This window comes from Pseudorasbora parva, chromosome 19 (assembly GCF_024679245.1).
Source record: "Pseudorasbora parva isolate DD20220531a chromosome 19, ASM2467924v1, whole genome shotgun sequence".
NCBI lineage: Eukaryota > Metazoa > Chordata > Actinopteri > Cypriniformes > Gobionidae > Pseudorasbora > Pseudorasbora parva.
Window position 1 is genome coordinate 29,963,436 of NC_090190.1, and position 26,310 is coordinate 29,989,745.

At 40.7% G+C, this 26,310-nt stretch overlaps 1 protein-coding gene across 2 annotated transcripts in view; it reads left to right on the forward strand.

Moving 5' to 3' along the window:
- The window catches only part of tshz1 (teashirt zinc finger homeobox 1), a 237,971-nt gene extending 211,943 nt beyond the window's left edge, over positions 1-26,028 (forward strand). For both annotated transcript variants that reach the window (XM_067426622.1, XM_067426623.1), the window contains one exon: positions 21,398-26,028. In XM_067426622.1, coding sequence (XP_067282723.1) covers positions 21,398-24,777 — 3,380 coding nt within the window. In that variant the 3' untranslated portion in view covers positions 24,778-26,028. The remainder of the gene's footprint in view (positions 1-21,397) is intronic.
- The last annotated feature ends 282 nt before the right edge of the window (positions 26,029-26,310 follow it).

The following is a 26,310-nucleotide window of genomic DNA, read 5'->3' on the forward strand; positions in this document are numbered from 1 at the left end:
TGGATAAAGATAAGCCTCCAGCTTGTGTTGACACTCTCATTGAGCCCCATAATGCACTGCTCCGGATCGCACTCATAAAGACTTGGCTCCCCTTTTTTACGAGCCATTTTCGAACGGTTGCACAAAATGCCTTGATTTTCAGTGTTTTTACCCTGACACTTTCATTGCTCGTTTTTCGTGCTGTGTTTAAGACCACATTTGCAGTCCATCACCCCTAAAGCTAGCTAAAGAGCCGCGTGTCACCCTCATCTCCTGCTGAGGGTCACTTTTATTAGCTTCATTGATAAAAGCCTGCGCACACAGACAATAGCTGGTAGGTCCTCCAAATAGCTGTATTTTTTTATTTAACTGATAGGACACTGGACTTCCTTTTTTGTCCTTAGTTTTATGGGGCTGATAAGGCATCTAGGGGATGTATATAGTAAAACAGTTTTCGTTTTAGATGGGCAACATATTTTATTTCCAATCTTTGATTTATACATTTAATCTCGTCTTCGAATCATCTCCTAAAGTATGAATCACTGGCATTCATATTTCAGGATCTTTGATAAATACATGCAGAGTTGATATCAGTTTTAAAATAACCTATGCAACTAAAATAACGTCTGGTTCTTATTTCATTCACGTACAGAAGCCTTGAGGGACGTGAACTGTATTCGAATCCTCCTCATATCCTTTAATAGACGGGCAAACATGTCGTGACTAGTCTCCCAGACTCAACTTTATAGGTGTTTATAGTGATTTGGACACAATCACATTCAAATGCCAAATGCCACATGTTCTGAGAGGCCTAAAGCTTGTTTGGAGACAGACTCGCCCAGACAGTGTCAATCATAGCGCTAAGCTTTGCTCTGAATCTTCTGTCTGAGAAATCAGTGGGGGGTGTCCCCTTCAAATCTGCTCCCACCTCCCCTCCCCTTTTCTGTTTTTTCCTTCTTCTCTACTGGCCACCGCTTTCTTTAAAAAAGCCATATGCTTCCCAGTTAGACTTCAGCGTGTGCACACATACACACGCAGAGGCTGCGACACACATGAGGATCAACCATTAACCTTGTCCAGCTGACTGAAAGCCATACGGTTGGTGGAACTTTAACCGAGGGACGCATCATTGATCATTGACTTGTTCTGCTCAGCCCCTAAAGTCTGTGAGCTTGGGAACTTGAGATGAACAGATGTGCTGTAAAGAAGAAAAGTCAGGTGACTCAAAACGAGGAACGCAAACATTTACTCTTCCATTAACAGATCTGAGCTTTATAAAAGCAAGACAAACTTTCTCAGGAAGAATTAAATCAACAATAGACAGTCTAGATCTTACTTTAGATTGAAAGTCGTGATATGTCAGGCTCACAAATTCAGTGTCGCAGGCCTAAACTGGTTCTAAACCAAAACATTACGATGTGTCAATCATATTTGGTAAAAGCATAAATGTGCCAGGATTTTATTTTTTTCATTGACCAGCAATAGGAGACAAGCCGTTTTCGTGTTCTGCTGCAGCGTGGTGTTGACGTGTGTGTTGGCATGTTTTTGTATGTGCGCGCGTGTGTGTGTGTGTGTGTGTGTGTAGCTCTTCTTCACTAGCGCACAGTTTCCATGTTAAATTGGTTATGGCAGCGCAATCCAGCCCTACTTAGAGCCGTCAGAGCAGCCGCCGTGTGACGAGCCTCAGCAAGGACGTGTCATAAATACTGAGGTGTCGTTTCTTTCATGTAAATATACCTCTGTTTCAAGTATCGTCCATCAATACTGCATATGGGATGAGATATCTAGCTGCTGCACAAAGTATGTGCTCTGAAAAACAGTAGCGGGTGCTATCAGGTCTAGTTTTGCCTGAAACATTTTTTTTTAAAGGGTTAGTTCAACCAAAAATGTTAATTAGCCCATGATTTACTCCCCCTCAAGCCATCCTAGGTGTATATCAATATCTTTTTTTCAGACAAATAAAATCAGAGTTATATTAAACCATTTCCTTGCTCTTCCAAGCATCATAATGACAGTGACTGTTGCTCTGTTTTTGAAGTCAATAAAAGTGCATCTATATCCATCATAGAAATATCTGACGACATTTGACAACCATAACTGGTGTGCAATGTCATCAGACATAGCGTAAGCATTGTGAATTGCGAGAGGTGCAGGCGCTACACTTTTCCATAAATAGTTATAGAAGTTTATTATTATGAAATATATATATATATATATATATATATATATATATATATATATATATATATATATATATATATATATATATATATATATATATATATATATATATATATATATATATATATATATAATTTGAAGTCTCAAAAAAATTAGCTTTCAGTAAGCTTATGTTTGGGGCGCAGTACCAAACATTTCCACTAGACTAAATGTGTCTCGTTCATTTCGAATGCAATTTTGATTGCCTGACTTTTTTTCAGGATCATTTAACCTTTTTTAATCTAGTCCTTATGTATGTGTGTGTGTGTGTGTGTGTGTGTGTGTGTGTGTGTGTGTGTGTGTGTGTGTGTGTGTGTGTGTGTGTGTGTGTGTGTGTGTGTGTGTGTGTGTGTGTGTGTGTGTGTGTGTGTGTGTGTGTGTGTGTGTATATATATATATATATATATATAAATTTTCCCAACCGACAACCGATGCTCATTAATCGATTATTAGCCGTTAACTGATAAGATTATAATATTGAATTGGCATTACATAAAAATACAATTGACGAGTGTCTGACCCGTTAAAAAAACTTCTTTTTGTAAGGTTTATTGTACTGTGCAAACAGCAGAACATACAGAACAGCTCAACAACAGAGCCTGGATTCACACATTGTCACATTTTCATGCACCTGCAACATTTCTGACACTGAAAAACAGAATAAAATAATTTAAATAAAAAGCATAAAATAAATAGGCCTACACTAAATATTTTCACTTAAATAATGACCAAACTGAGATGACAAAACAAAAATACACTGAATCCATTTAAAGCTTTGAACAACCGGAATAGTTTTTTTTGTCTGTCAAATAAAAATAGCAGGCCTACCTCAATCCACACCTTGACTGGTTTTTAATTGTTAAAAAGTAACATGTCTAAGTGATGTGGGTTAGTCTGGAGCACAGCCTGTTGACAGTTAGACCTGTGGAAGAAAGCCTAGTTTACTTTCTTAAGTCTCCGCAGCACGAGCCTCGAGGCTCCACGGATCAGCTGACTGCACGCGTGCCTCATTTGTTTGGAGAAGTGAATACTCGACACGCTCACAGTTGTGCTGTTCTTTGAAACGACAGAGGGCGACTCAGAGTAATGGTTCTATAAACCAACAGTGGCGAGAAGAACATACGTGACAATGTTTTCTTTAGTAAACGTGACCAAAACCGCACTAGGAAACACCTTAAACAAGGCTTCATATGGCACTGATCCCAGGGAAATACAGAGATAACGCTTTCATTTGCTTTCCTCCACCAGTCAAGAGCTTGTACTACTACTGTATTGTAATACCGCGTAGCATACTTTTCACGTAACTTCGTCACCCTTTCTGTCGAAATGGTCCTACGCAGTAGGCCGCTCCTTTCCCATTGCTTCAAACAAAAACAAAAGCGTAAAAAAAAAAAACACAACAACAACAACAACTTAACCGTTTAACTGATAGTATTAATCGGTCACAATTCTTACTATCGGTCAATGGTTAAACGGTCAATATGAGCATCCTTAGTTCCCATACCAAGTGCCAAAACCTTTACCAAGGTTCATATTATTCAGAAGAAGTGAAAAAAAAAATACTGTTCAAATGTTTGGGGTCAGTAAGAAGTTTCTTGATCAACAGGGCTGCATTTATTTGATGAATAATTTAATAAATATTTCATTATTAAATAATAATTTACTTTTAAATATACATGAAAAAAAATAACATATTGTAAAATTTTTAAAATGTAATTTTTTCCTGTGATGGCAAAGCTGAATTTTCAGAAGTCGTTACTCTAGTCTTCAGTGTCGCATGATCCTTCAGAAAAATATATGATTTGGTGCTCAAGAAACTTTTCTTATTATCAATGACAGAATACAGTTTTCAGGATTCTTTGATGAATGGAGAATTCAAAAGAACAGCATTTATTTAAAATAGATGCATCCTTGCTGAATGAAAGTATTAAACTTTTGACTACTAGTGTAATTGACCTCTCTTATTGTCTAACCTCACTTTCAATCATTAGGACAGGCCAAGTTGCTGAATCGTCATTGATGCATCAGCAGTCATACATCAGTGGTTGCTTTGTCATAATCATGATGATTTCCAAATTACCCTTTTTTTTTATTATTTCTCAAATTGATGTTGTGTGGATCTGCAAGGTCGTTATAGTTTTTGTGTGTGTGCATAGACAAAGGAGGGAAAGTTCAAGTTTTCCTTGATATGCCCCCTTAAAATCATAATACCTTATACCTAGTCAATTTTCTCTACCACACGGTTCCATCCATTTGTATTCAAAATGGCGGTGATGTTTGAATAAATAGCAGCTCTCAGGCTGAATGTTAGGACAATTTTGTGAGACAGACAGTGCTAGGAGGAGGGGCCTGCACTGTCTAAAACCCATCACTCATTGGTTAATGATACTCTCCTCTCATTTAGCCACACAATTCTCCCATTCCCTCCTTCTTTTAACCCTTCACAAATCAAACGTGGGGTCATCCGCAGTTCACGGCCCCCAGGTGGTCAGGAAAGCGCTACCACGCCCTCGAGGGTCCGTTTGACGGCGTATGTCTGTGTGTATGTTTTTCTCTAAACTGTTGTCCAGGTGCCGATTTCTCCACAACTTCATCGCCGCTGTTCTGTTTTTTGTCTCGCCGCCTGTTTGTCTAGTGTCTGTCTCGTGGTGTGTGTGCGCGTTAGGTGTTTTTTGAGCCCAGTGGCAGATTTATTGCCTCTGTGCTGTTATTGTGGTGTAAGAGCTGAAAAGTGTCTGTCTGTTCCTGTCACTAAAATATGTCAAGTTTTTTCTTCATCTTTTTAAGGTGTCTGTGTTGTGTTGATTGTAACCGACAGGCTGTATAAAGTTCAGGATTGCAGATTAAGACTTGTAAAGCATTTGCTTGTATCTGTATTTTAGCAGAATTGATTCTCATTTAAAGTTTTACCTAAGCTCCGCCCCTTGCTTATTGGATATTTTGCCTAATTTGTTTATGCGTTCAGCCACCAGTAAGAGTCCAATTTTTTTTAACGTTTGTAACCTTTTAAAACCACAATTTCCTTCCAAATCAGCACTGACAATGTGAAAACTTTTGAATTTTGGCCTTTTTTGTGTAGTACGCCTATGTCCATCCTTGAGTATTTTCCTCCCAAACTGTCAACCAACAAAATACAAAATGAAACCCCTCCCTTCTTGCAATGCCTCACTCTCTCGCTCTCTCTCTCTTCCCTTCCTTTCCACAGTATCCTCTTTTCTCACACTAAATTTAGGTCACAGCTGTAAAGACAATGTAGCTGATTTGAGTATTTTTCTAGTACTTCCTCTGATGTTTTTGTCAACGCAGACTGGAATAGACACATTTCCATTTGATGTTTTTATTACGCGTGTGTTTCTTCAAGTACAGTTCGGTTTTCTTAGTAGTAGTAGTAGTACTAGTAGTGATATTGTGTCTGTTTGTTTCCTCTCAGGTAAAGAGAAACCCCAGAGCTGTGGAATTAAAGCCTTTTACCCATAATCCATCTGACCTGGGTTTGTTATTCCCCCACCGCAAACCTTAAATCAATCTACAAATTCAGCTCTATGTCCCTGCTCATAAAAGGCTCTCCTTTCGCGTTCAAAAAAATGAGGAGAAAAGAATGAGAGAAGGAAAAAACAGCCGTGTAGGAAAGCAGGGACCTTATATAAAGGGCATGGTCTGCGTCCATGCCAGAAAAGCTTGATTTCCTTTTGCAGTGCGGCCATACATCAGAGGCCCTCCCAGCTGGACTGTCACACTCTGACAGAATGACATGTGTCATTTATCAAAGGGGCCAGAGCTTGGGAAAACTCATATGACAAAGCCTGGGAGAGTTCATTCCCCCTTATCCACAACACACACACACACACACACACACACACACACACACACACACACACATACACATAATCCATCTCTCTCGTTCTTTCACTCTCTCACACACAATTCCCTCCCACCTTTTCGACGCTCGCCTGTTGCCAAAAAATGGGTCTGTAATATTTCTGTCATCTACACACCAACTTGCTGTTCTTTTTCCCATTCTCTCTCTTGCTCTCTTTCAAAGTTTTTACAGTGTATTATTCTTCCCCAAAGCTGTTTTGCAGTAGTAACTCTTCAACCGCATAATTCCTGTGTTAATTACGGAATCATGTGTATTTGAAGTGATTAAACCCGGCGTAATGAAGCTGACGATCTCAGATATCCTATATTGCGCGAGCGTTGCTCTGCTGGAATCCATTCATCATTTCGAGCAAACTTCATTCTTAAGTCGACTTGCACCAGCTGAGAAGGAGAGAGAGAGAGCAGGAAGGAGAGGGGTCAAATATAGTTCACACCGCTGTGTACTACTCTACAGGGCACATTCACCCATCACTCAAAATGTGCTTTCTGTCTCTCACTCTGAGGGGCGGGAATAGATGAATTCCACAGACTCTGAGCTCTGGGTTCTAGCGCTCCGCGGCTGACCTTCGACCCCTTAAACGAGCTCTGAATATGTGGTGTGTAATGATCCTCGCGCTGTAAACATTTAATGACTCAGAGACTGTCATGGGAATTTTTGCATTCCCCACCCAGAGAGAACGTCAAAGGAAAGATCCTGTTTGTGAGTTTATGAAGTATGAGTCTTCATACAGATCTTTGTTCTGGGCATGAATCTTTTTGGCAATTAGATGCATAACATCTTTATTATCAAATGTGGAGACGGATTAAACCATAAAGTGTAGGTGATGCGACGTCTACTCTCTCAGTATTAACCTTCTGCTCTGGACGGATGATTTATACTCGGATCAAAAGTTTGTATTTGGGGTTCCAGCCATGTTGCTTGAATAAGGGCCACTCTCAGTACGACTCTTGCTCTGAAAAAAAAATTGGTGCTCTTAGTACCATTCTTCTGTTTCGAATATGATTCTTCTGCATTGAGCAGAAGATTCTTATTGAAAGCGAGCCAGATTAGACACAGAGCATGAATTTTTTCCTCTGAGTAATTCGCTTGAATAATTTTCTCAGATAAAAAAAGAACAAGTGCTCTGAGCAAAGATTTCAAATCAAAGTACCAGGTTTCTGCTCTTATTGTGAAACTTTTTCAAATTTTGTACAAATTTGGATACATGGAACCATGTTGCTTGAGCCGTGTTGATGTAAAATTTTATCTGGCTTGCCCTCAGTATGCATTTTCTGCTCTGAGCAAATGATTCGTGGATTGAGAAAAGAATCGGGCTCTGAGCAAAAGATTCATACTCCCAGAACAGTGGTAATCAGTGTGCATATCTGTTACATTATACATTGTCATAATGTGAAAACGAATATGGCTGATTCAATTCCTTCCTTCTCCCCATCAATCCAGAGTACGAATCTTCATTCCAAGTACGAATTAGTTAGAACTAATTAGTTCGTTCAGATACTTTGTTCGCAGGTCGTTTGTAAGCTCTTTTCCTCAGGATATGAAAACTATGAATAAAAGATGGAAAAGAAGAAGATTAAATGAATAAAAATCTGCATTTGTACGTGGTGCCGTACGACGTCATCTTCCCTTTAGGAGGAATTCTCTCTCTCAGCAGGTTGCTGCTCTTCCTTTCACAAATTCTCTTTTCTCTCTCCCCTCCACTTCTCCTCACGTTCCCCTCCCTCCCTCCATTTCTCCCTCCCTTGCGGTGGCGGGGCAGGCCTTTTCATTTGTCTTCATAAGCCTAATTTATTTTTGCAGCCAGATGTGAGCTGACAGGCATCAGTCAGTGGGGCCGCTGCCCCCCCCCCCCCATTCTCAGGTCAGCAAAGCAGTCACGTCTCTCCGTTTGACTGAGTCCCCCATCAACATTACACAAGATGGATGTGTCTTTAAAGGCCAGATTGATTGTGGATATCGGAGTTATGGCATCATTTATCATGGTGAATATTATTTAGGTGCAGGGGAAGAACAAGAGAGCGGAGATGGGGGGGACGGCGTATTGTTAGAGGGCAATTGGAAGGCTGTGAAAGTTTAATTGCGTGCGTGCGTGTGTGAGTGAGTGAGAGAGAGTGGAAGGAGAGGTAGTTTGTTTCTGGAAGGTTTAGCGAGTTGTGCTATGCTTTCGCTTCTGCATGGGAATATCATGTTGTGTTGAGGGATTCTCTCTCTCTCTCTCTCTCTCTCTCTCTCTCTCTCTCTCTCTCTCTCTCTCTCTCTCTCTCTCTCTCTCTCTCTCTCTCTCTCTCTCTCTCTCTCTCTCTCTCTCTCTCTCTCTCTCTCTCTCTCTCTCTCTCTCTCTCTCTCTCTCTCTCTCTCTCTCTCTCTCTCTCTCTCTCTCTCTCTCTCTGTTATTGATTGTGTGTGATGTGGGCCTCTGTGTGATTTAGTGCTCCTCTCAGGACCCTCCATACTCTCCGCTCTTTTCTCAGCCCACTTTCACGCCCGTCACAGAAGCTTCTGGAAAAAAGAAAGAGTTTCCAGCTCTTTGTGTGGCTAGGCCCAGGGTCAGAGAAGAGTGTTCAGGACACCAACCAACAAATTAATCATTTTCCATCCTTCGGCTTCAGTCTCTCAGTGAGACCAAGCTGAGGTGAGGCTTAGTGTTAGATAGAGCTTTTATCTAGTTATCATCTCTCTTTAGGAAGGTGGGATGTTCTACAAGATGCATAACTTCCTTATTGAGAAATCTGAACATTATAGAGCAGTTTCAGCAGATGGCGCATGCTCTTATACATTACCAAGCGCTGCTCATGTGGGTGATGTGGGTTCAAACTTTGTTCCAAATCTCTTCTGTTGTTTTCCGTCCAATCTCTAGCCATGGTCCTTGTCTTTTATTTTTTATTGCACACATAGACACATGCACATTATTAATTTAACTATTTATTTATTATTTTTAAAAGTGATTTGCAGTGCATTAAATATAAACATTTTAACAATGTTTTGTGTAAATATGTTTGTTCCCTCGTAATAAAAGCCAGTGACCTTGTCATTTTTAACACCATGCTCTCTGCCAGTTGAGCTATTAATTTGCATTAACTATTTCTATTTAAAAAATATTTTTGTAGCATTTTGGCACAGCAAATACTCCAGTTCATCTGTTTTTTTGTCACCTACCTCACTGATGTCATTGACGTAGGAGCCAACAGTTGACCCCGAGCAGACCAAGGGCATACTCAACACCAACAATCTCCTTTTGGAGCAGGCATGAATCGAACAAGCAAGCTAATACGAATGACATCAGACTTTTTTTTTTTTTCGTTTAGGGAGCGAAGGGTAGACAGTAGAGAGAAGCACAGAGCCGTCTGTTTTATGGGACGGTATGGAAGATTATTTATGATGCCCAGCCCCTTTTTTTCCCTAGCGTAGAGATGCTCTTTGGAGCGCAACCTGATATCTAGTAGTAACAGTCTGGTTTTCAGAGAGCTGCTAAAGTTTATAGTGAGCTGACCCTCGGGGGCTTCCATCACAGATCATGTAAAAAAAAAAGGAAATCAGGAATAATGTTTTTAATTCTGTACTCCTATAGCATTACAGGATGTTTAAAGGCAACATTCCAGAGTGTGTGTGTGAAGGGGCTCTCCAATGAAAATGAACTGCCTATATTTGCCTGTATCCTACAGGATCGCACTGTATATGTGTGTATACGTATGCTTCCGGGGATCTCCGCCGAATGGCTGGTACCCATATTTGTCTCACATGTGCAGGGTTTCCCGGTCAGGGAAGGGTCAGGCTCTGGGAATGTATGTATGTGTGTGTGTTAGCTGAGGGGTGGGATGACGGCACTGGCACATTTGATTGATGGGTAATTGTACTACCAGACTCAGCTAGACTGAACTGGTGAGGTCACGGCCTGAGAGAGGAGGTGCTTTTTGTCCTCTTCACTTTTTCTTGTCCCTCTGTGTGACGTCTTGCCATTCTCTTTCTTTTTATTACTCCTTTCTTTCTTGCTTTCTTTCTTTCAGCTGACCGTCTTTTCCTTCCTTTCGTTCAGTTTTCTTTGTCCAGCTTCCCAGGATTCAGCCTGTAGATTTGTGAATTATTTTCTGTAGTTGCATGTTGATTACGGCCATTCATCAGAAGTGTCCTCTTTCAAGAAACTTTTTCGACAAAGTGCTCCCATTGCAATCACTTTTGTTATGGTTTAGACCTTAATCTATGATCTGCTATCAAACCCTGTTTGTACTTTGCTGCAGTCATATTTTACTCCTCAGAGTTAGGAACTTATCACACTGAGCGATTGCTGGACGCTCTCCTTGCCGCGCTTCCAGGTGCTGAACTGAGCCTTGCTTCACGGCTGGTTTTCTTCTGATTCACTCCAGATTAGATTACAAACAACCCACCTCTCACAAAACAGCTGCATTTCAGTCACAGATTCGACCGGAAGTCTTTAGCATATGATGAATAGGACAATAGCCACAAATGTGTGTATGACTTTCCTGCTAGATTTTTTTTCTTTTTTAAATAATAGGGTAACGGGGTTGGGAAACATCACAAGATTCAAATTATTGACATGAGAACTTAGAATCTATTTCTTGACAACCATTTGGTCACAGCTCCAACGTAAAGTTGTTTTAGATGCTCATGTTTCTTCAACAGTGATTGGTGTTGATGTCTGAGGCCTTCTAGGGGTAAAGTTGTCTTTTACAGCCAAAGCTCTCTGCAGACTGACTGGAATTAAGGAGGAAGAGTATGATGGTTGAGCCGAGGAAGACAGCAGTGTGTTGATGAGGGTCGCACAGCGTTCGTACTGCTGGCTCTACTGTTTTTCATCTTTTCTCTTTCAGAGCAGCCTGATTTATGGTAATTATCCATATTTAGGATCATCTATCAACTGGTAGTTGCTAGGCAATAGGAGCAGCTGCTGTGTGTGTGTGTGTGCGTGCGTGTGTGTGTTTGGGCTGGTGAGTTTTCTGTCAGGTACTCGGCTCAGGTGATGGCCTAGTGGAGAGACTGTGCTGGGGGATTTAAAGAAAAAAAAAACAATTCTTTCCTTCATCCTCGTTTTCTCTTTCTCGTGCTCTCGGTTTCCTACATAGCTCCCTCCGCATGGGGGTTCTCTGTCTGTTCTGACATTGTTGTGTCTCTGAGCACCAGGGTGGATGGTGTGTTATCTGTTTCTCGACGAGGGCACGGCGTAAGGGAGGCGCAATATACGGGCTGCGTGTTTGGACTCCAAACCTTCAGGTTTAGCTCAGGATTAGGTAAGCTTTTGAAACCTGCATGACTGAACGTAAGCGTTTTTTTGTTTTTTTTTCCAACTGAGAGTGGTTTCCCCCATAAAGGGCCAGATGGGGACGAGACTGCAGTGCTTAGGATATAATGGCCATTGTCTCACGGCTGGGCTGCTCCTCTATGACAACGGCGAAAGGTGATTTATTGACTGCGCCTGACGGCACGGCGGCCCGCCACCCTCTCGACCAAACCTGTATTGGAAAAAAAAGACAGACAAAGCAAGACATATATAGAAACACAAAAGAAAAAAATCACTGCAGTACAGGAAGCAGCAGGAGATTGAGGATAAACAAACAATATGAAATATTTGTGTTTATGTTACAGCTGAGGAGATTATTAGAGACAGCTGCATGGATGGTTGGAAAAATCACTTATTGAAGTCATTATTGATTGCAATGCACATGCAGGGTTTTTTTTCCCTTCTCCCCTCAGATACCAGGATCAAGCAGAACCCCTGGAAATCAGGCCTGTTATATTCGTTCTTCTCTCATCTGACGGCTAGCGTAGTCTTCACCTTAGTTCATGCGAACCACAGGTCTTGCTTATCAAAAACACATTTTAATTGTGTACGAATGAAATATGTTTACAATAAAACAATGTCTGTTTACAAACATTAATTTACCTTAATTTCATTAAATATTCAAATATTTGATATATCTTTGTTAAATTCCATCTGAAACACACCTGTGTATCAGATGCGTGTCACACGCAGACACTCTATGAACAGCGCTAATTACAAGAAGGTAATTATTTGTGGAAGTATTCAGGTGAAGATTGAGGCACCTTCAATTACTCAGCAATCATGAGTGCTGTTTAATTAGCTAACATGCACTCGTTTAGCCTCTCCTTGTTTACTCGGCTCTCCGTAATTCACTGTGTGGAGCTCGCGCAATAACAACACGCAGCACAGCTGCTTCAGTCAGACTGGAAACGTCTTGGGGTGATTCTTCACTTTGGGGAACTTTTCTGTCCCCTAGCATGAATTTAAAAAGGGGAAAAAAGAATATAATAGAATAGCTTAACTTTTTTTTTTTTCATCTTTTGTTTAATTGCCGCTTTAGATTATTTGTAATATAACATAATTTCATTATTATTTTGACTTTTTTTTATTTAAATACAATTTTCCGGTCACACTTTAGATTAGGGTCCACTTCTCACTATTAACTTACTATTAACTACGACATTTTCCTCAAACTCCTAATTACTGCTAATTAATAGTTAGTAAGATAGTTAAGCTTGTCCATGCAGAATAAGGCATTAATATGTGCTTTATAAACACTATTAAACAGCCAATATCCTAGTTATAGGCTATATATATGCTAATAAGCTACTTGGACTCTAAACTGAATTTCAACAATGTTCTTACTTCCACTACAATAAGTTTAGTGATACAATCAAGAAGATATCACTGTACATGTGTATGTATGATAATTTGACTTTTTATTTTTTGTGGTTTAATCTATGAGCAGCTTTATTAGCTTTATATATATATATATATATATATATATATATATATATATATATATATATATATATATATATATATATATATATGTATTTCATACTCAAATTTTGATCTAAGTTTTTTTAAACAAAATATCCAAATAAAAATATTTTTTTTAGGTCTTAATTAATTGTACAAACTATAATACCGATCTGCCAAGATTGTTGCTATATGATAAATTAAAATAAGCTGATATCACCGTTTTTTCTAGAACGACTGTACAGCCAAATCAAATTTTGTTGCAATATTGTCCTGTTTAACACTGTGAAGCTGCTTTGAAACAATTGTCATTGTAAAAGCGCTATAAAAATAAAGTTGACTTGACTTGATAAGGTGTTACCAATTAATTAACAATTAGGTTATTATTAGAAAAAAATTGAGAAGTCTATTTTGAATTTGTTTTGTGGACGTGATGAAGGCTTTAACACATGGTTTGAAACGTGTTATACTGGCACGTGTGCAAGTTTATGCTACCTATTTTTTTTTTTTGTCCATTGTAGTTTCGTTTTTATCTTGAGTTAAGGGTCAAGTGTTAAATAAACGTAAACTGCATGTTTCTCATCCCTTTTTTCTTCAAGCAGCACAGCAATTTGTGTTATATTGAAGTAGCCAAGCGAACGTTAGCGTTGCACTTGCGCTTCCTCTCCTTAAAATAAGTGTGACCTCTCTGTACTCTTGCAGGGTGTATTACCTAAGTAAAGTAAATTGCTGTTAATAATTTGTTAATTGAGCCCTTTCATTATTCAGCAAGCATTTTGATATCGCCGTTCAGCAGTCTTGGGGGATGACAGGACGTGAGCGCCTTGTTGTGGTTTGTGCAGCCGTGAGATGTCCATTCACAGTCTGCTCTGAATGAGGACGTAACGGCAGCTAAAGGAGACAGACCCTGTCTCACTCCCCCGGTGCTGCTGTCACCTCTGCTTTGCTCTTCCCTCCCTATTGTTTGAAGCTAATGTAAAACGCACTGTCTATATGACCCATTTTAGCAGCCCATTAGCATAATTTGGCTGTCGCATGGCCACCGAGTTAATGTACTTGCAAATGACAGGGAAAGTGTGTTATACGACCTTAGGGTTTTTAAAAATTAAATGACAAAGTAGGCCGCACTTTGCATAAGTATGGACTTGACATTGGAGCGTGTGTGTGTGTGTGTGTGTCTGTGTGTGTTAGCGAGTAAGCGAGTGATACTATAGTGTGTCAGTGCAAGGTGAGGTGAAAGCACTTACACAGTAGTATTTTAGTTTGTTCATTTACTTAACAAAACTGTAGTTTTTTTTTTATTATTGAAAGGGATACAGAAAGCATTAGTAAAATGAGATTTTTAAAAAATAATTTTAATGGTTAATGGGTTTATGAACACGTGTGACATCTAAAAAAAAAATATATATATATATATATATATGTATATGTATATATGTATATATATATATATATATATATATATATATATATATATATATATATATATATGTATATATGTATTCTAACATGTTGAAAATGTCAAGCATTAAATTGATCTACTATTTATACAAATTTATATTTATCAGGGAATGTAATCTGAAGTAATTATAACATGTATCATTCATTAGTGCACAATTATCAGACTTTGTATTCCTGTTTATTTTGTTGTTGTTTTTCCTCTCCATTTCATGTAATGCTCAGGATTTTTTTTATGGAGCGGTCTGTTGCCCTACTTGTATATCTCCATCCATACTCTTCCGGAAGTATCTAAAGCAAAAAGATGAATTTGGAGCGCAGAATGGAATGCCACACCAGTTCTTCAGGGGCCTGAAGCTATTCCGCCATATGGTGGCCTATTCCACACGGAGGATAGTGGGAGGGGGCTGGGCCAGCCTTTTACAAGAGATGCTTAAAGAGGCAAAGCAGATATTAATTCAGAGAGCCTACTCCAGAGTGTCCGCAGGAGCACAAATCACTGTCAGCGGATACGGAGAGGTGGGCAGGGTCCGTGTAAAACGCCCGTCTGCACTTCAAAGCCTTCTTTTGTTTAGTCTGTAATAAAGTTAGATGTGTCTCGCTGAGAAAAGGGACGAAAAAAGCCCGGAGACAGAGCACAAAGGAAGTGCTCAAAGAGGACGATTGTGTGGAAGATGGTGAAAAATGTGAAGGCTTTTCTCCTCTCCTAGGTTCACATTGGGCTAGAGAGAGGGAGATAGAGGGTGGGGGTCAGATCTACTAGCCAAACCCCCCTCAGAAACCTGTCCATCTCCACGGTGCCCTTATTACTTTGAACAGCAGCCATCAATCAACGTGTGTCCGTAGAATAGAAACAACGATCATTATTCACAGCTCTGAATTAACAGAATGAAGAAAGTGAGTGCAAAAAGGGCTTACAGGCAGGGTCCAAAATGAACACTTGCCAAGCGATAAATGGGAATTAAAACAAAGATACTTAGTAGGAGCTGCAACATAATACGTGGTTTAAATTGAATTGATAGTCTGACCCTCGCTGAAGAAGGGATGCGAGCAATTCAACTCCCTAACCAATGAAAACATCTGCCGTGACCTTTACCTCAGTTAATAATTTACTATTAGAAGCCTAAACATTTTTTTCACTGTTGAATAATTTCTGCATTGTGTCACCAAATGATATTAGAAACCTATATGAGGCTGCAAGTTACAAAGTTTGTCACTAATGCGCAGTACACAACTTTTTATTTATGGCACCAAAGGAATATATTAGAAACGTATAAGATGTAGGTACGTAATGACTTGTGTAGGTTGACTCATTTTAAAGAGAGAATACTAAACCCTATTCAGGTAAATATACATAAAATGTTGTTTCATCACTGGTAATAGATGCATATTATTTATCAATTTACATCTCATTAACGGAATGTTTTGGAAACTTAACTTTGACACGGTTCACAGCATATTGTCCACTGTTTACTTTCGTAAATTCTTTTTTTCATCTTCTTTTTTTTTTTTCACCCAGTAGTTGTGATTTGTTACACACACATACACACTTTGCATTAATTTCTAGAAACGGCAGCTTCTTTTGCCAGTTCTGCAGACAGCCCTGCCAGATTGCAGCAGGCCATATAAGTGGACTGGGGCAGACAGCATCATGCTACTGAGGCCTTGTTTTAACTGCCCTGGAAAAAGGGGAGAGGGAGAGAGAGAGATTGCTGCATTCTCACTGACATGCAGAGCATTACCATAATTGGCTTTTCTACATGATAGGACAGAGGAAATAATAATGTCATTTTATTTACAGCCTTCAGTGTCCTGCCCCCTCCCCCTCCTCCCCTTCTCTTTCTCTCTCCATCTCTCTCCCTGTCTGCCTTCAGCGTGCTGCGTAGGTCAAAAGACATGGTTTGATCAGCCCTGTCCAAAGGCATCAAAGTTGAGTGGCATGTAATGGAGACCCAGTGACAAACCACATCGGCCAGCCAAATAAGACTTGCCAGTTTTCCCATTAAAATGTCGGGTAAACGGCGCGGCTTTCCTCTGCACACTCCAAAACCACTCTGACCGGCTAAATCAGCCGACTGAGGGAAGGCAGAATTGGACATTAGTAGTGCAAATGACTGTAGTGATTGCCCCCTCTCCTCCTCAATAAAATAAATAAATAAGGAGGCGGCGGCGGGGGAGAGAGGGAGGCCGCACAGTGACAGCCGAGGAAGGAGAGGCCATCGGCATCTGCGCTCTGTCCGTGAGCGTTCTCGTTCCCCTCTTCAAGTTTGAATACTTAGGCCTGACACTTCTCAAGTGCACCAGCCAGCCCAATCAGACAGACCTGGTTTTGTCAAGCGAACTGCTTGGAAGCGGCAGAAAGGATAGATTTTTGAAGAACAGCAGATGTTTTTTGCCGCCAAATTCACTCTGTTCCAAAACGCAGCAAGCTGCCTCCGTAGCCAATGTTTTAAGGCAAAATAAGTTCTTTACACTATACAGATTTTAAGATCAACTTCACATTAATAAACAATAATGCAGAAGACAGTCAAATTATGCTTTAAAGCAGCTTTTAAAAAGAATTATTCATTTCAGTGTTAGTTCAGTTCAATATCTGTGTAAAGTTCATCAATTGAGTTAAATTGAGCTATTAGCAACTCAATAGAAGTCGATAGTTTCATTATTCTGCTTGAGTTAAATGTCAATAATTCAAAAAATCATCAAATTGAATCTATACTTTAATCAAACTATAAAGCAGGTCTGCAGAAATATGGGTTCAGAAAAGGCTGGGAAATGTGGGTTTGAATCTAATTAGTCTTATTTCCTGTTATTTCAACTCTTAAGCAATAATAAATAGAGATGTAATGTGCATTTTCAGAGTTTCACTTTCAGAAACGATTCCATCTCGTCTAGAGTCACGGCTTGCTAATTCTCTGCTGTTTGTTGGGCAACTGTGTACGAATCTCAACGCTCGAGTGCTCGTATGTGGGTGGTGTTTCTAAGAGCTGGCACTGGCTGTGTTTGTATGTGTGGTGTCATGGGTGTCTATAGCAAGAAGGTTCACTCTGCGGCTGATCTTTGTTGGCTGAGACGGTGAGCTCTGCTCGTGTGTGTGTGTGTGTGTCCTGCTCATGTCCCGTTGCTGTGTCACCTGTCTAAAATCAGTGAGATCTCAGCAGCCACAGTGACAGCTCCACTCTGGACACAGATGGCCACGCTCTCCTGCACAACACACATACGCGCGTACACACACACCTCACATCTCGTACACGTCATACATGCACACAAGCACGAGGCCCTTGTGCTCTTGCTGATCGTTTTAGATGTTGGTGGGCACTCAAGAACATACACACCTTTGTTCTTGTCTCTCTATACTGGTGTGTTGTGTTTGAAAGATGTGCAAGTACATTGGCGGAAGAGCGTGTGTGTGTGTGTATGGATTTAATTTATAATAAAATATGTAAATGTGAATTTGTGTTATCATAGACACATGTACATTTATATCTAAATGAATCGATGTATGTTTTTGTATGCATGTATGTATGTATGTATGTATATGTGTGCATGTGTATAAGATTTCAAACTTCATAGAAAACTAAATGGGTTAAGGGAAAACATAGTTTTAGGCCTTGTTTTGGAAAATGCTGGCTTCTCTCAGTAAATCAAACTCTTTCTCGTTCTCATCCACATCAAAAGCATCTTCTTTTTATAGCAACTATTGATTCACTTAATTGTGTGTATTCTTAACAACTTATCTGTGTCGTTTTCTCCCGACAGTACAATGCGGGCTTATTTTTGACTGACAAACACAACAAGCCCCTCCCCCCCTCCTCTCCTCTTAATCCCTCTCTTATTGTTCGGCGTGATGTTTAAAAGCAGGCCCCCGATAAGAGATGTCAGCAGTCAAACTTCTGATTGGGTTATTAAGTGTGAGCTGTCGTTGCCGTCGTCTGGCGGGTCCCTTTTTTGACGCAGATGGCAAAAAATTGCCAAGTCGTGTTTGACGGCTTGATGCGAGGACAGTGACATGCCAATGCGCATGCCTGTCAGATGCCACGCGGTGTCAGGGGCTGAGAAGACGCGCTCGATTTAGTGTCAGGTTCTGCCCATCTCTTTGCGAAAAAAGCCCTCTCGTTCTGGCTTTCTGCCCCCCCCCCCCCCCCCCCCCATCTCACTTTTCTCTCTCTCTCGGCCCCTCTATCACTCTCTCTGTAATTACAGCAAAGATGAAAAACTTCTCTCTTTGTTTTAACGTGATAAGCTGTCTTAAATGCTGCAGTGACTTGAGGGAATTATCAGGGCTTCAATCCACTGAACCGTGTTGCGGCGGGAACATTTCTTTTAAAGCGATATTTGGATAAGTGATTTATTTGACAGTTCGTAATGTTTATTTCACCAAATCCTTTTCGCTTTACGCCGCCTACTTGATTTCTCAGAGGAATTGACGGATTGAAATCCATCTGAGAGCTTGAGGTGGAATCAGTGATTCCTCCGGATCAGAAGGCGTCCTTTAAGAATATCCCAGTAACGGGAACGCCACATATACCGCTCTCCCAGCTGTTCACGCCCCTACAGCTTCCTCCACGCAGCTGTAAATGGCACCTTACAAACATCAGGTACGGAGTCCGTTCTGATTACGTGTGCTCAGCTGCACGCCGTTTGAAGCTGACAGCACATCTGCTTCAACCACCGAGACGGATCTTGGCATCTCGGACAGACATCTCCTGGTGGCTCGCTGAGATAAAGGAACAACTCTTCAAGAGCTGCCTGTCTCTTTTTCTTCTCTTTACTCCCATCTCCTCTACTGCTCCCCTCTTTTCCTGCTCTGTCTCTTCTCATTGCCTTCACAGTTGTTCAGGCGGTTGTTGTGGCTTTTCTTCTCGTGTTGTGTTCAAAATGGCTGATAGTAACAATACCGCTCTCACAAAGCGAACGGGAGGCTTTTTTTTATAGCTGGACATGCTGTGAAGATGCATGCACACGCTCACATGCACACACACACACACACACACACACACAAGCACACTCGAAAGAGGTACTTTGATGTGTTTCGATGACGGAGAGCTCATTTTGTTTATCTCCCACTGCAGATCGAAACCAGCTGATGAAACAGGAATTTAATCCTACCGCTCCTCATTAAGCACTTGGTCTCATGGACCTTTATTCTCTTTTCATTAAGCGAATTAAACGAGTAACATTCTCTCTCGCTCTCCCTCTCTCTCCCTCTTTTTGTCTTGCAGCTGTGGGTGCCGACAGTGGGCTATCACTCCGTTTTTTTTCTGTCATAGCTCTGTCGGCACACAATAGAGTGAAGGAGCTTTTTGTGGCTGAAACATGAAACCTTACATTTGTGAACATTATTGTTCTGTTCCTTTCCCCACATGTAATACATCTGACAGTACATCTTATTACCGCACATTTAGCTGAGGAAAATAAGCATTTTCTAGTGTGTGGCGTAGGCAACATTTTTCAGTATCCTCTTTTTACCTTGAGAAATAAATGTGCACTTAGCAGTAATACGCAGAGCAAAAAAGAGCCGCGTTTTCACAAATAAGCATGAATGTGTATTTTTGAAAGACGCACTCATGGCCCGTTGCCGTTTTCTTTAAAAATCAATGCATTAACTGGTTCTTATTAATCTCTTGGGGCTTTTTGGTCAAATTATCGACTGAGGAAGATATTGATGCCAATGTTTAGAAACCAGAGTGGCCGATATAGTACAGAAATGCATATAAATCAATTTAAACATTAAATCCAAAATGACACTTTACTTTTTTAAATGAATAGTTCACCTAAAAAAAATTATATTCTTTCTTCATTTACCCAACCGTTGTTTCAAACCTATGTGACTCTAAAATCATCTTTTGCATTCTGCAACAAAATCATAGCTTTGGAGTTACATGATGGAAAGTAGGTGATGATTTTTTTCTTCCCATTTTTCATTTTTGTATGGGCTCTATCTCTATTGCACATTTTATCCCTGCATGGGGGTTGTTGCTTCTTTACCTCAAACATACATTTGCCTCAAAATTGGTCAAATGTAACACTTTAATATTTCACATTTGCAAACAAAAAATCTTGACAAATTTGTAACTGACACAAACTTATTCTGCTAATCACCCAAGCTGACATGGTTATCGGTCAATGCTGAAATATAATATCTATCACTAGAAGGAAGGCACACAAAAGGTGGTTATGTATCCTCTTGTCTTTTATCTCACTCTCTCTTTTCCCCCTGTGGCTGCACACACTCTTGACTCCCTGAGAGTTAGTACAGCATGGACCATGACAACATGACATGCCATTTCCACTTGCATTTTAGCATGACTCGCTGCGAGAACTTCCATCGCCTCTGCCAACTGCATTGAGGCAAGCTGCACCCCGTGCTGCATCCCTGGCAATAACTCAGACGCAATCTCACACTCAGAGGAGTCTAGCTTGGCTAGTGCATGAGAGAACTGGATCAATGTCACGCACAGTCTGTGCCCTCTAACTACAGGGAAAAGGAGGACAAGAAAGAGTAGTCGATATGGTGTTAATATTTAAGAATGACTTTTATGTAAACAAAGGGGTGGGGAATGGGGCTAACTTTGTAGTATTGGATATAAATGAATGCATATTTTTTACATTTTGAAATATCTTTGCTAATATCCCTAATAGTATACAGTTTTTAATGTTAATTTAACATTTACCATGTTTCTTTTGAGTTTGTTTATTTTCATCTATTTTAAAAAATAAAAATTTTGCCTGGATACCTTTTTTTTCCTTTAGAGGACTCTCATCTGCCCTCTTTACCCTTGCTGAGCTGTTACACAGGATAGCTTTGTTAGTCTCAGCAGTGAAGGGGGCTATCTATCATAGTCAAGATATGGATGTTTGCCACTTTATAATTGCAAACCTGCGTCCTCTGCCAGGACTATTGACAAAAAATCTCTTTAGGATCATTATGTAGGCATACACACACACGCACATGCAATGATACATTTTCCCACACCTGTTTTGTTTTGAACTCTTTTTTTAGCAAAGTGAATTTACTTATTCAACAATCATGTTAAAGATGCACATTTTGGGGGGTCTTGTCTCATCATCTCTTTTTTTTTTTTCCCTCTGTTTTGTTTTCTCAGCCTATGTGCCGGAGGACGAGCTTAAGGCAGCTAAGATAGATGAGGAGCACCTGCAGGACGACGGGCTCTCCTTAGACGGTCAGGACGCAGAGTACCTGTGCAATGAAGAAGACGATGGGCGTGAACAGCTGAGCTACCAGAATTCTCCACTCAGCAATGGCACAAACCCAGACGCCGGATACGGCTCGCCCCTCAGCGACACCAGCGATCACCTGGCTGACTTCAAAAGCACCTCCTCCAAAGAGGGCCAGGATAAAGATGAGGTTGAAGACATGGAGACAGATGCCGGACTATCATTGCAGGACAGCCTGGCGCAGATGAAAGCAGTCTATGCAAACCTGATCTCAGATGCTTCCTGGTCAAGTATCACAAAGGACATTATGAAAAGCAAGCAGGTTAGTGCTAGTAGCACTAACAGTACTCCAAGCAGCCACAAGGGGAACAACAGCGTTGTGAACAGCCATGCAAGTAATATTACAAGCAGCGGAGCTAGCAGCAGCAGCAATGCTAGTGCTAACACAAAGACAAATGTGACGCCAAGCAGCAATTCTACAAAAGCCACCGCATTAAACAGTGCCAACAATGGAAACATCAATGGTGCTAACAGTGGGGGTGTTGCATATGACTGGCACCAAGCAGCACTTGCTAAAACCTTACAGCATACGCCCTACCACCTCATGCCTGAACCAAGTCTCTTCAGCACAGTGCAGCTGTATCGGCAAAACAATAAGCTGTATGGGCCTGTGTTTACAGGTGCCAGCAAGTTCAGATGCAAGGACTGTAGTGCAGCCTATGACACACTTGTAGGTCTCACGGTGCACATGAATGAAACAGGCCATTACCGTGATGATAACAAGGACAAGGAGGAGGACCGGGGCAAGAAATGGTCCAAACCACGGAAGCGATCCTTAATGGAGATGGAGGGCAAAGAAGATGCTCAGAAAGTCCTGAAATGCATGTATTGTGGCCATTCATTTGAATCCCTACAGGACTTGAGTGTCCACATGATCAAAACTAAACACTACCAGAAAGTGCCTCTCAAAGAACCAATGCCAGCTCTTGCCTCAAAGCTGGTGCCCTCCACCAAAAAGCGAGCGTTCCAAGACCTGATGTCTCCTTGCTCACCTGAGTCAATTTCCAGCACCCCTGGCATTCCATTGGCAGAGACTGCGCCCACCAAAGATCAGAAGATTTCCAACCCATATGTCACAGCTAATAACCGTTATGGCTACCAAAACGGGGCAAGTTATACCTGGCAGTTTGAGGCCCGAAAAGCTCAAATTCTTAAGTGTATGGAGTGTGGGAGTTCCCATGACACTTTGCAGCAGTTGACGGCCCATATGATGGTGACTGGACATTTTCTCAAAGTCACAAATTCTGCCTCTAAAAAGGGAAAGCAATTGGTGTTTGACCCTGTGGTGGAAGAGAAAATCCAATCCATTCCTCTTCCACCCACAACAACACGTCTACCAGCTCCCACTATCAAGTCCCAGCCTGATTCACCAATACACCCATCCACCATGGATGAAAGAAAGGAGCTGGAAGAGGAAAAATTGGAGGAACCCGAAGAAAAAAAAATCAAGCAAGAGAAAGAGGATCCTGTTGAGAAGGTGGAAAAATCGGAAAAAAACAGCCATTACAAATATCTAAGAGAAGAAGATCTTGAAGAGTCTCCTAAAGGGGGACTAGATATTCTCAAGTCATTAGAAAATACAGTCTCCAGTGCAATCAGTAAGGCTCAGACCGGTACGCCGACTTGGGGTGGATATCCCAGCATTCATGCTGCTTACCAGCTCCAAGGATCTGTGAAATCATGTATACCTGCTGTACAGAGTGTCCAGATTCAGCCAACATTCAATGCCAGCAGCTTGAAATCTTTGACCTCTGACTCCAGCACTCTGATCCATTCTCCAAGCAGCCCATCGCCACCGCCAAACCATAAAAGCAATGTCCTAGCAATGGAAGAGTTAGTGGAGAAAGTAACAGGAAAAATCCCTTCAAAGAAAGACCGGGATGAAAAATCAACTGAACGTGTTTCCAAACATCAAACTTCTGAATTACCCTCTCCTGTCCTCAAAGACCGAAAGGAGCTACCAAGACCAGGTGATCTTAGCAAGCCAACAAAGAATGGAATGGTAGATAAAGACCTAGACCACATTTCGGTTCGGGATGGAGAATACAAGGAAAGCCATGCAGATACTCCTATAAAGAACGGAACAGATGTCCTCAAAACACAAGTCAGCAATGGTTGTGATAATTTAGGAATCATTACTGACCACTCACCAGAACAGCCTTTAGTCAACCCTCTCAGTGCATTGCAGTCTATCATGAACACTCATTTGGGTAAGGCTTCCAAAACAGTCAGTCCACTCCTGGACCCATTAGCAATGCTGTACAAGATCAGCAACAACATGATGGAAAAGCCCATGTACAATCCAGCTCAGGTCAAGCAAGTTGAGTCCATCAACAGATATTACGACAATGACGATGATCAGCCCATGGACTTGACAAAATCCAAAAGTGGCAATGGGCCCATAAACAATTGTTCTTCCACTGTTATCAGCAACAGTAATATCACGAACAGCACCCGACCCATCTTGTCAGCGTTGACTGAATCGGTCTCATCTCCTCTTCGGGAGAATGCTCTAATGGACATCTCTGATATGGTGAAAAACCTCACAGGTCGCCTGACGCCAAAGTCGTCAACCCCTTCCTCTATATCTGAAAAGTCTGATGCAGATGGCTGTGCTTTTGAGGATGGGCTGGAGGATCTTTCACCCATTCAGAAAAGGAAAGGCAGGCAATCAAACTGGAACCCTCAGCATCTGTTGATTCTTCAGGCTCAGTTTGCGTCCAGCCTTCGCGAAACCCCTGACGGAAAGTTCATCATTACAGACCTAGGTCCTCAGGAGCGTGTACATATTTGTAAGTTTACAGGTCTCTCCATGACCACCATCTCCCACTGGTTGGCAAACGTCAAGTACCAACTCAGGCGGACAGGTGGAACCAAGTTTCTGAAGAACATAGACTCGGGCCAGCCACTGTTCCTGTGTAGTGATTGTGCCTCCCAGTTCAGAACTCCCTCCACATACATTAACCACTTAGAGTCCCACTTGGGCTTTAGCTTGAAAGACCTTTCAAAGTTATCAATAGACCTCATAAGAGACCAGCAAGCAGTCACGAAAATGATCACAGATAAGACTTTCAGTGCCCTTGGCTTGACTGAGGAGGACTCTAATTCCATATTTCAGTGCAAACTGTGCAATAGGACTTTTGTCAGCAAGCACGCAGTGAAACTGCACCTCAGCAAAACGCACGGAAAGTCACCGGAGGACCATCTGATCTTTGTTACTGAGCTGGAAAAGTTAGAAAAAGCCTAAGGAAAGCAGGCTGGTGGCAGTGAAGTGACTGGATTGAGAATCATTGCACTACATCACTGTACTGCACTGCGCCTGAACTGAGCCTTCAAAATCAGTCCAACTTCTGTCGTGAAACTGCCTGATTGGACCATGATCTGTTTAGTTTTTGTTTTTTTTCCCTCTCGTTTTTCAGTCTCTTGATTTCAATCTCTTGCTTTGTACTGTATTTATCTGATATGTGTCGGTTATGTGCATGTTTTTTTTTTTCTTGTATTTTTTTTTCTCTGATTGACTTCATATTCAAACAGAATTTACAATTTGTACTCTGTTGAATTGGGAATGAAACAAACATGGTATCCATGGGCATGGTCTAAAACAAAATGGCAAAAGAACTTCTGAATAGAATGAGTTGCGTTGTACACATACTATACATCAAAAAAGACTGACTTCATTAAAGCACTCTGTAGTGTTGAATGTTATGAGAATATGTATAAAATGAGACTGACTATAAAATGAGCTATTTTGTTAATTTGAGCTCAGATTTTCTGATATTGGCTTGACATAAATCAAACTGCAACCCTTTGAAGTGAAAACAATGAATTGTAGATTTTGTTGAGTCTTCTAAACCTTGAAGGATATTGAAGATTTTGACAGGCTGCCTATGAGTATACACTTTGGTTTTTTCAAAGGCATTTCTTTGTTTTTAATAATCTTTGTTTGTTTGTTTTTTGTTGTTAAGTATCATTTTATACTGTAGCAATTTGAAACGTATGCTTTGGTACCACTATTTCTCTTTCTATGGTTTCGCTTGGGTTTCAACCTGTAAAGACTTATTTGAAATCTTATATACAGCACATATATTTAAATGATCAGCGAAGATGTGTAAATTTCCATCATCATATCTTGCCAATTGCCGCAGCTCAACATTGTTTGTATGGTGTGCATTCTTTTATATTGTCATTTTATATATAGTAAACAAAAAGGAAATAATATGTACAGAGATGTATATGCAGTATATGTGCTGTAGAACCACGATTCATCCTTTAGTTGAACTAAGTTCTCTGATGTGGTAAATATGAATTGACTGAAGGAGTTGCATCGCTGTTGATGCATGGCGTATGAGAGGGAACCAAGCAATGCAAAACATGAAATACAGTACATTTCAATGTTTTATCATGCCATTGTGTCCCATCAATTCCCTTAATTAAAAAAGAAAAAAAAATGTTTTTGTCCCTTAATTGTAAAATAAAAACTGAAGCATTTCTTGATTAATGTTGTTCTCCATTTGGTCATTCATGTGTTTTCTCTCTTTTCCTACATCAGCAATTAACTTGAAATTAAGGCCAAGTTGTGGGCTTTATTTTAGCTTGGCTTGAAAGTTGAAATATTCGGAAGTTCATTGTCCGTGTTTGCTTTTGTTATCTTTGAATGCAGCACCTTTTCTGCGCTGTATGTAAATGAGAGATGTTTGCAGACACAAAACCTGCCAGTAAACAGGAAAAACTCTCGCTGGAGCCAAAACGGGCAAAGAACTTGTGGATTTAACGCTCTTCC